Source organism: Parus major, unplaced genomic scaffold (genome assembly GCF_001522545.3).
Source record: "Parus major isolate Abel unplaced genomic scaffold, Parus_major1.1 Scaffold189, whole genome shotgun sequence".
Taxonomy (NCBI): Eukaryota; Metazoa; Chordata; class Aves; order Passeriformes; family Paridae; genus Parus; species Parus major.
The window spans coordinates 458758-469609 of NW_015379262.1; the positions used below are offsets into that span (position 1 = coordinate 458758).

Consider the following 10852-nt stretch of genomic DNA (forward strand, 5'->3'; position numbering starts at 1 on the left):
CACATAAAATATCCTTGTGTGTTGTCAGCTTCAAAAACAACTCCGGTTCCATGAGCTTTGGAGCTAATGAGCAGATGATTGGTGAGAAGACTGGAGTGGCAAGCGGGGCTTTATTCTTGTCTGGAAGTGACCACTAATTCTATAATTACCTAAAACAGCCCTTCCTGCATCTCAGTTCCTGACCTGCTTCATGGTGCTTTGGCTTATGGTTTCTCTCTGTAATTACTGGGTTTATAGGGCCTGGAACTCCACTTGTAAAATGCCATACTATTGATTTGGGATTTGCTGGCTTGTGCTGTTCCTCTGAGGGGCTTCAGAGTCTGAGGCTGCCTCATAAAATGACTTCTGTGAGGGTTCTGTGGAGAGAATTAGTTTGAGTGCTGTAGGGTGTGCCTAGAGAGCTCACTGAGCAAGTTCAGAGGCTGTGGATAAATTGCTGGGAGGGCTGAGATTTAACCTCCCGTAAATCCAAAAGCTTAGGTGATCAGGAATTCCTCTCAGGTCCTCTGGCCTACACATGATGCCAAGAGCCAGAGTTAAAATCTTGGGCCATTCTTGTCACGTGAAGTAAAAACCACAAAGGTGGTTTCAGGTGAAGTGTGGCTGTTGTTCCTTGGGCTGACACTCCTCCAGGCTCCTGTCTGTGTCACATCCAATGCTTGACTGTTCCATCTTGTGTCCTGTAGCTGCAGTAATGGGATGGAGACTGAAAGGATGCTTGGAAAGTATTCAAACAGTTGTGTGGTAACTGTTAAGCTCTGCTTTAATCCTTGCTGTGTTGGAGAATTAACACAACTGACTGGTGTTCTCACAGCAGGGAGTCCCCTGACTGAGAAAAGCAGCTTGAAGTTTTTCCCATGTCAGGGACACTTGGGTCCTGCAGCAGGTGGCTTTGCAGAACGTGTGAACACACTGGGTTGTGCTGATTTGGCATAGGGGTCTGTTCTACTGGCCATTTACAAGTTGTTTAGGATGTACAGTTTGATTTGTAAAATTACCACTGAGTTTTTTATGTTTGCTATTATAAAACCCTTAGTTCCTTTATAGAACTATAGAGTCAAAGTGCTAGGTGTCATGGAAAGCAGTGCAAGTCTCTAGAGGCAAATAGTTCTTTTTGGGAAAACAAAGCCAAGTGAAGTGCATGGCAGAGAAGCAAAATGGTGCAAGTCTTGTGTCAAAGATTCTTTTAAGCTTGAGTATAATTGCAGCATGTGAAATGGCAGAGCATAAGGGTTTGAAATGCTGTTTTGGTGGGGTTATGTCAATAGATGATGTCATATGCACAAGTGAGAGCAGATTTCCCTGGTGAAATAGAGCTAATGGTACAGACAGGCTTATTTAAGCAAAATTGCCCTCAATTTTGGCTGAAAGAAGTGAAAATTGTACAGTAATTTCAGCAAGAGGCTTTCTAGCCAGTAAAATATTCTGATTATTAAAGTTTTAAGAAAAGCCAGGGTGTTGTCTGTAGGTGACTGACCAAAGTGGGTCTGGGGTGCAGCTGCACTCTGCACAAGCAGTGCAGGGGGAAGGTGGAGCCTGAATGGGCAGCTCTGAAGGAAATCTTTGCTGTGCTGGTATAATGTAGGTCAAGTCGTTGTCAGGCTGCTGTTGAACCTCACGAGGCATCTTTGAGGCACCCTCTTGGCACAAAAAAACTTCACTTGGCCCAGGGTAGGTCCCCCGCTGTTTGCTGCCAGATTATGGAGTAGTGAGGGATGGTCACTGCCCCACTCCAGCCTTGGGGCCTTGTCCCTCTTGTGCTGGTCACATCTCCAAGGCCTGGCTCCTTTTGGGACTGGCCATCTGATGACTCTGGATGCAGCTGTATCCTCTTGAATATTCACGTGCAGCTGCCAGTTCTTGCACTTTGAACAGAGCCTCAAAGGTGAATTTTAAAAAAAAGGCTCAGATGTGAAAATACCTGTTGAAAAGACAAATATTAGATGTAGGTTTTTGAAGTACTGCTCTTGACTTTCTGCAGAGTTGAAACATGTTCTTGCCATGGTAATGATGGCAACACAGCTGGAGTGTTTTGATAGCTGTGTTGAGGGGTTCTAAGCTTCTGTATGATCCTGGTCCTCGAGGATGGCTTATTTGAGAGCATGGAGCTCTCAAATGCATTGATATTTCCTCACTCTGTGATGGGAAAACCACTTCCTTTACAGGATGGTGAAATGCCTCTCCAGCTAGTGGTGCCTTCACCTTTCCTTTGTAGGTGAATTTCTCCTACTGCTACTCTTTCCTGTTGCAGAACGTGCCCTGCCTTTTTCCATGTTTATTTCCTTCTGTACATGTTTCATTCCTTACAGTGAGCAGGTAGCTGGTGTCTCCCTGCGTGGGACAAAGGGGAGGCCACCCCATGAGTGAGTGTGTGACCTTGCAGGGCTGGTTCCTGCTAGAGCTGCTCCGTGTGGATCCAGTCGGTCTCCAAGTCTGGTGTCCCTTGGTGTCTCACTGCAGAAGAGGTGGTACTGTCCTCTCAGGGGCTTTGGTCTGGGCCTTATTCCTAGGGGTGCTGGAGAGAAGTGCTTGTGGCCACCTTAGGTCTGTCTGTCCTGTGGTTCTGTTTGCTCCTGTGATCCAGCAAACCTGCCAGAGTGGCTTTTCAGAGTCCAGGGGCTGTGAGGAGTGTGAGGCTCTTACTTTGCCTGTGCTCAGCAATTGTTGCAGCCTTTGCAAAGAAGCAACTTGAGCATGGCTGGCAGGAGGGTGGGAGTGTGTGTGGGCTGAGGTAATGGAAAACAGGGCCAGGATGGGTGGCGGTTCTGGGCTCCTTGCCACCCAGACAGTCCCTCAGGGCTAAGTTCATGCTCCTACCCAGATGCCCCAAGCCATGTCCTGTGTCTCTCGTGTGTGCCATTACTGACTAGCAGCCAAACTCAACTTTTCCTTCCCTCTCTGGGAACCAGCACCCAGGTCCTTACTCTCCTCACTGTTTTCCCAAAAGGGTGTTAAAGACTGGATCCTACTTAGAAATGTCAGAAAAAGCTGCAAGGAATGGGGTGGTTTGGAGCTCAGTGTTGGATGGAGCACAGTGCCTTTATGCCTGCCCTTGGCTAGTGGGCAGTAGGTTCTGGCAAGCAGCAGCAAGTGCAATCGGTTGTGTTGAGTGAGGTTTGGAGGTTTTGTGATCTGGTATTTATTAAGGATTGCTTTGTCTGAGCCTGGTTCTCAATGTGAACAAGGAGAGCTGAGCATGTGGGGTGGGGTACAGAGGTGATGCTGGACTTGCAGGTGTGCCTGAAGGGGCCAGGCTTGTCCTTCTGTTTGCAGGGAGCACAGGGATACCCTGCTGGCTGGTTTACCTGCATACACATTTCTGGGAACAGCTCTGTGTTGTGTTGGAGCAGCTCTTGAGTGGCTGGCCTTTTGATTGTCTTACATAAATGGGTTTTAAGCAGTGCCTAATTGTGGCCAAGTAAATCAATCAAATAAATCAAATGTTAATTAAGATATGTGCTCTCTTCAGTTATATGAAGATGACTTTTGCTCTTCTCGTTTCTTCAAAAACTTCCTTCTCTCTTTCCACCACTTCTGTCACCTCTCCCTGACCAAGCCATAAGAACCTCTATGGGAAAAGGATCCTGGAGAAAACAAGCAAGAAAGGACAAGGAATAAAAGAAGGGGGGAAAAGGTGGCCAAGGGTCAAAAGTGAGAATGGGAAAAGGGAAGGGCCTGGGAGGGATGCTTGGCAGGGCACCTCTGACAGTGCCCACCCACACTGAGCTGGCTGTGCCAGCACTGTGTGCTGCTCCCAGAGCTTCCTCCAGGATGAAGGCATGGCCACCATCCTGCTTGAACTGCAAATGACAGAGAGAGGGAACAGAGTGAGGCCACTCAGAGTTGATGCACCTGATTCACCTCAAGTGATTAGTTTATGCTAGTGCTAGAAACAGTCTTTGTTTCAATTGAAGGCAATTTTGTTAGAAGGGTCCTGCAGTTTTACACAACAATTGACTGGGGCCTGAAGCCTGCTGAGCCCCATCCAAGTCTGTTGATTTACTGCATTTAAGAGAAAACAGTTTCTCTTGTCCATTTTCAAATTAAGCCTTAGGTTTTACATTGGTTTTGTTTTGGGTTTTTTCAATGAGTAATAATTGCAGGGAGAGTTGAAGGTTTATTGTAGTTGTTGAGGTATTTGGCATTTCACTACTGCAGCCACTTTATCCATGCCTGTTCATGAAACTTCCCACTGCTCCTTACATTTGTTCCAAAGCTTATAACTGCTATTTTCCCAGGGGTGTCCTTGATGAAAGGCTCCTAGCAGCCCTCATGGTGCTATTTTGAGGCAGTGAATATTACCTGGACATTGCTGCAGTGGTGTAAAGCTGTTCCCTGGGTGTAAATGCATGTGAGGACACCAAAAACAGTGCACAGCTACAGCTAATGAGTAAAGCTTTTCATTTAATAGTAAGGGCACCTCTGGTGTTAAGAACATCCTTCCCTGTTCCCTTCTTGTACTTTCAAGCCTTTTCTTCCAATTTTGTACATGGAAAATAAATGGCTGTAGCTAAGGGCAGTAATATGCCATGGGACCACTCTAAGTGCAGGGCATCCAGCCAGTCCTTGTGATCTCCAGAGAGCACAGGACAGCGAGATTGAGGAATCTTGGCTTCATCTTCAGTGTCTTGAATTAGGAGAGATGCTTCTACTTGTTCTCTCTCATTTCATGGTTCTAGGAAAGGAGTTTTTTCCAGCTCCTTCCCAATTCTACATCTTGCCACAACCTTCTTGCTCAGTCCTTCACTGTTCTTCAGACTTTTCAGTCTTCTCATCTTTTCAGTTCCTCCTCCAGTCTTCCCTAGCCACTGCCAGGACCTTTCCCTGGTCTCTAGGAAAAGCTCAGACACCACTGCAAACACGGTGCTCCAGCATGAATCTGTCCCCTTTGTGGGTTGCTTGGCAGTGTGCCTGAGAGCCCAGCTGTGACCGTGGTGGAGAATGCTGATGAAAGCTCTGAATGGGTGGAGCTCTGCTTGCTGGAGACGCTTGTGCCTGCCCCAGGAGAACATCACTTCCAGAGACATCTCTTTACTGATTTGTGACATTGGTTTTCCAGAAAAACGGCATGTTCCAATATATTTTTGTGAAAATCCACCCATGTGATATTTTTTGAATTCTTGCTCTGATGCAAAGTGTGACTACAGTTCCTCTTCAGAAAGATTAGTGGAAACAGGTTTTTTTTTCAGAAACTCCTGTCTCACAGCCCACCCCTTGTTCCTCCAGGGTCACTCATTCACTGAGGACAGTGATGTCACCAGTCAGTGCCTGCATCAGCCCTGAGCTGCCCCTGCAGTGGCACTGCCAGCTGTGGGGACATGGGTGCTCATGCACAATGTGTGAGGTCCTGCCCTGAGCCAGTGGCTGGGGCAGAGGGCAGGAGCCCAGGGTGGTGCTGTGGGGAGGGATTGCTCATCCCAGACAGGGCTGGAGATGGTGACTTGCTGGAGACAGCCTCATTCAGGAGCCTTCAGTCAAACAGGTTTATGTTTAAGAGCTGTTGAGCTGAAAAGCTCCAAGTTAAGGAAATACTAAGTTTTGAAGCTTAACAGCTTGTGATTTTTTTTTAATTTTTTTTTTTTTAGGGAAAAGTGAAACCAAAGAAGACTATAAATCCAAGGAGCCAAGCCCTAGGATTTAATGCAGTGCAAGGGCTGAAAAGTGGAATTTCCCACTGGTTTGTGTAGGGTTGTCTGCAGAGGTTGGCCTGTTCTTGCTCCCTTCAGAAGCATTCTAACACCTGCCACGTGCTTTCAGAGGGGAGCTGCAGTGCTCCTGGGCACTGGGATCAAGGAAAGCTCATGTATGTCCACCCTGTGACACACCCTAGAACAGAGTGGCCAGCCCGGAGGACACAGGGTGGGGACAGGCTCTGGCTGAGGAGCCCTGGGCACTGGAGAGGGGCTGGATACCCAGGAGAGCAGGGTATTGAACCGACCCACTGTCTGCCCTGAGCTTGAGGCATCCATCACTGTTCGGGATTTCCTTTGCCTCACTGCCCTGCTGCTAAAGCACTGGGATTTGTTTATGACTATGCTGAAGCTTTTAGAGGAATTGGAGGTTTCAGTCCCCAGATCCCATTGAAATCCAAGGGGTGTTCCAGTGGAGTAAAACCTTTGTGAACTCTGAAACCCTGCCTGCTGAATAATGCTTGCTTCTCTTGGGTTTCTTTTCTCTTATAAAGTAATGATACACATCAGAATAAGGGCTTGTAGCATGCTGGGCTCCCTCTGCAAGGGGCCACGAGACATCCCTGTGGTCAAGAGCTGGAGGGATGCTGCGGTTCCCTCTGTTGCCAAGAACTCCAGGCTGTGATGGCTGAATCCAAGTCCTGACTGTTCTTAACCCTTCTGCAAGACTGTGCCTGAATGTGGTGGAGCTGAGGCTGAAGTTCTGTCCTCCTGGAAAGTTCAGGGTTGTTTTGAAATGGCTCTTCTGTCAAATGGCAGTAACTGTAGAGCATCCCTTCCTTCCCTGTCTGTCCAGACTATATGGCAGAAGAATTCCTTTCCTTGGGATGAAGTTGTCTTTATGTGTGTAAACTGGATAAAGACAGAACATGCATCCCAGCTAGTCTGAAAGTTGTCTTTCCTTTTACCAAGGCTTTCAAATTCAGAAAGCCTCTTCTTTTGGATTTTCTGTAAGGAATAGTTTGCATATTAACCCAAGGCTGGAGATGCAGATGGCATGAGCAAACCACACAGGGATTTGCTCACCGGCAGCAGGGCTGGGATGTAGAGCTGAACTTGGTCTTTGTAAAGCATTAGCCCAGGTTTTTCATTTTAATTTAAATCTCAATGTGCTAGATGCAGCAGGGCCAGATCCTGGCCGTTCCTGCTGGCTTCTCTTTCACATTCCAAAGGGGTGTCCGGGGTGGGAAGGCTTCCCACTGAAGCATGCTCTTAAGTCCATGGCCCCATTGAATGGGCTTCATGCTCTATGAAATGCCCGCTGCTCGTGGGACATGGACCAGTGGAGCAGGGCGAGGGAAGCTCATTTCACCGGGGGCACCTTCACTGCCCTGCAAGGGAAAGGTCAGGCTGCTCAGACTTTGATTTGAGCTGCTGAAGGGCAGTCACTAATCCAATAAGCCACTGGGGACACAGCCTTAATTCAGGCATTTGCAAGGGTGAGTGGAAGGCAGTAACCCCAGGAGCTCCCAGGGCATCCTGCACGCTCCTACCTGGCCCTGTCTGGCTTTATGGAGTGTTGAGAACATCAGGCTCTCAGGAACGTGCTGCACCAGCCTTCACACCCTGAGCGTGCTGGAAGAAAAATAAACAGCCCCAAAGGTTTTCCAGTGGACATCGGCTGCTCTGGCTGGATTTGTGCTGGGAATCTGATCACACAGAAGCCTTCAGCAGTGGAGAAACAGGTCTGGGTGTGGAGCTTTTAATATCAGATATATATATATATAATGCACTCTCACATGTTTTCATAACAGCATGCAGCTAAATGATATTTCTATTTTTTCAGAGACACATATGAGCTGCCTCTATTCTGTGCCCATCTCTGTTGTGCAAGACAGATAGTCTGAGATTCACCCAATATTGGTGTTGTTCTCCAGGTAACTATTTGGATATTAAAGATTAAGGGGTTTTGCCAGACTGCTGAGGCACAAAGGAAAGATCAAATTTAAATAAAGAACTCATGTGATTACAAATTAAACAATTGAAAGAAGAAAATCCCCATGTGCCCTCTTTAAAACAGCCCCTGGTATTGCCCTGTCAGCTCTTGCTGTTTGAGGTGTCCAGTTCCTCCTGGCCTGTGTGGATCCAGGTCCTTTGGGTCATGGCTGTGGGGGCAGATGTGCTGCCAGCACGTGGCTCCTCAGCGTGGTCTGGGCCAGCGTCATCTGGGATGAGTTTTTCTGTGTGTGGCTCACAGCTCTGCTGTAGCTGCTGTCATTTTGCCTGCTGTTGGGGCAATTAAAATGATAAATGTTAGCAGCAGCTTCACAAATACCTTTTCTAGCTGTTCCTCTTCCAGCCCTGCGCAGCGGCCCTGGGCCAGCTCGGGTGTTGGGCAGAGCCATCGGTCACTGTCTGAGGAGCCTTTTCTTGGAGGCAGGTGATGGGGCTGCCATGGTGAAAAGCCTGAGGAGCAGTCAAAGCTCACGTCCACAGGTGACTGCGAGGATTTTGGAGGAGTTACTGCCTCTGGCTTTGCAGAACTCCTGTGTGCATTGGGCAGCAGATACTGGGCTTAGCTGGTGCATGTGCAAATGTTGGGCATGACCCTGTGCTGTGAGTCCCTTTCCTGTGGGACTGAGCAGCACCCACTAGCATATGATGGCACAGGCTGGGCTTCTGCCACCCAAACTGCTTCCAAGAAATGAGGTATCAGTGATGATTACAGTTCTATGGAATATTTTCAGATCTAAGCTGAATACTGTGATCTTGTGAGTCCCCAGATTCTCTATTGTTCCAGTGTGGGCATCTTGGTGAGCTCAACTCACAGGACTCAGGATGGTGGCTCTGATATTCTTGGCCATGTGTGAAAACAGGTTTCAGCTGTGGCAAGGTGCCATGGGACTGCCAGGACAGGGATGCATGGGGCCTCTGAGGCTGGGGACATCGGCAATTGACAGCAGCTTGGAGTTTTGGGTTTTTTTAAAGCTTGCGGATCCATAAGACCAGAAGTGTGAAGTCTGTTAGATACATCACAGATGTGTTAGTGCTGGAGGTTTTATAGTCCTTATAATAAGGACTTTCTTTGATCACTGTTTTAAAACTTAATGTTTTCTGTGCCTCTTGGGCCTGAAACTATGGGCCAAAAAACCCTGTGACTTGATACCTGAAGGCTCCCCAGTGATGAACTGCAGGGATTAAAGATGCTCCTTGGTTTGTGGCTGACAGTGCCGGGGGAGCGAGCACCTCGGTCCCTGCAGAGGTGTGGGCAGCTGGGCCCGACACGCTGCGCTGGTGCACGCTGTTACTCGAATGGAGAATTTGGAAAGCTCGAGAGTTCTGAGCTATGGTTATGTTCTCACTTAATAAGGTGTTAACTGACGTTGGGTGCTCTTTGGAGAGTTCGGCTACGTGTGGAGGTTAACGGTCCCTGGCATTTTGTCTGCTATAAACGAGCTTTCAGACAAGAGGAAAGAGTTACCACGCGCTATCAGCGTGTGAAATTTTTTTCTTAACCTAAAGCAAACCCCCAAACAAACCAAAAGCCCCCAAAGCCGGGGCGGAGGAAGCCTCGGGGCTGTCTCCGGGCTGCGGGGCGGCGGAGCGGCCGCTGGAGGGCAGGCGAGCCGTGCGGAGCGGGGAGCGGCGCGGGTGCCCGGTGCTCTGACCCCACCGGGAGCGGTGCCGGCCCACGGACCGGGCCGCGGCTGTCCCGGCCCGGGAGGGGCCGCTCCGGGGCTGCCGGGGCCGCTGCCCCCGCCCGGGGCTCGGCGGGCACGGGACGCGCTCCCGCCCCTCGGAGCGAAGGGCGCACGGAGCCCGGGCACCGCGGCCACACGCGCCGGGGCGAGGGGCAGCCGGCCCGGGGGCTCCGAGGACCTCGCATCCCTCCGTCGGGCCGGGGAGAGCTCGGGGGAGCCCGAGCCCGTCCCTCACTCGTAAGAAGCGCTCGGGCCGGGCGGTGCCCGCTCCGCGCAGGCGGTGCCAGCGCCGGGCCCGCCCGGGCGGGTCCCGCCCCGCTCCGCTCCGCTCCGCTCCTCTCCGCGCTATGCCGCCCGCCCGGAGCGCGGAGCGGAGCCCCGAGCGGGGCGCGGCGGCGGCCGAGAGGCTCCATCCGCCCGGCGGGGCTGGCCCGGCCCGGGGGGACGCGGGGGGGCACTTGCTGATGATCGGAAGTTACTGACAATAAGCACCTTCATCCCCCCAAAGGCGGAGAGAGGGAGAGGAGGAGGAGGAGGAGAGACAGGGGGAGAGGAGAGCTGATGCCTGACGAGTCACTCGGCGGAGGCAGAGCGGGCGGTACCACAAGTTCCCGGCGGCGCGGAGCGGCGCGGAGCAGCGCGGATCGGAGCTCGCCGGCCGGATCGCTCCCATGTCAGCGCGGCGGCGGGGGACTGCGCTCCGCTAGCGACCAGCCGCCGGCCAGCCGCTCCTCGCCCAGCGATGTATTCACTGCTCTCAGCCTGCACTTGCCTGTAAGGATTATGGCATATTTCTAAATAGGGGGTTTTTTTTGTTTGTTTTGTTTTGTTTTTTAATTTTTAAAAATATTTTTAATTGTTTTAAACTTTTATTCTGGAGGCTCCGGTTGCATTTTCCTTGCACCTAGGTGGTAATGGGGATCTGAGCCTTTCTATAAGCAGAGCATCGCTCTGAGCCCTTTAAAAAATTGCAAACAAAAACAAAGGGGGGAAAAAAAGAAAAAATCCCCAACTTTAATAATTCTACCGCATAATTTGATCTTTTGTTGCTTTTTTTTTTTTTTCTCCTCTCCAGATGTTTACATTTCCTGCTGCTGTGCTTTCAGGTACAGGTACGTGCCCTTTCTGTCCTCTCTCTCGCTTTTGGTTGTAAAATAGAAACAAAGGCGGCGTGCTGACCTCGAGTGCCAGGCAGCTTTGGCTGGGGCTTTCACTTGTTTCCCTTTAGTTTTTATCGCTGTATTAAAGCGAGCCCCGCAGCAGATGCTGGAGTGTCATTTGCCCTGGACCGGGGCTTCCCCTGCGCTCAGCTCCCGTTCCGTGCCGCTGTGCGCGGCCGCCGCTGCGGGCAGGGGTGCAGCCGGTGCGCCGGTAGCCTGCCCTAGCGGGATCCTCTGGAGTGCATTAGCCTGGCTAATGATGTGAGAGGGAGTGCTGGACTCTCCTTGCAGTGTGTTGATTGATGCACTTGCCTTGGAAGAGCAGGCGCTCTCCTGCTCGCCCTTTTTTCCCTTTCTTCCC

The 10852-nt window shown here is 50.5% G+C and overlaps 1 protein-coding gene across 2 annotated transcripts in view; it reads left to right on the top strand.

The window, feature by feature from the left end:
- FGF18 (fibroblast growth factor 18) overlaps positions 1-10852 on the top strand; it is a 74531-nt gene continuing 63679 nt past the window's right edge. The window contains exons 1-4 of one of the 2 annotated variants that reach the window (XM_015615600.3): positions 1-7375; positions 7477-7567; positions 9840-10105; positions 10407-10443. In XM_015615600.3, coding sequence (XP_015471086.1) covers positions 10074-10105; positions 10407-10443 — 69 coding nt within the window. In that variant the 5' untranslated portion in view covers positions 1-7375; positions 7477-7567; positions 9840-10073. Of the gene's footprint in view, positions 7376-7476; positions 7568-9785; positions 10106-10406; positions 10444-10852 lie in introns of those variants that run through there. The other variant, XM_015615601.3, reaches the window with a different exon arrangement.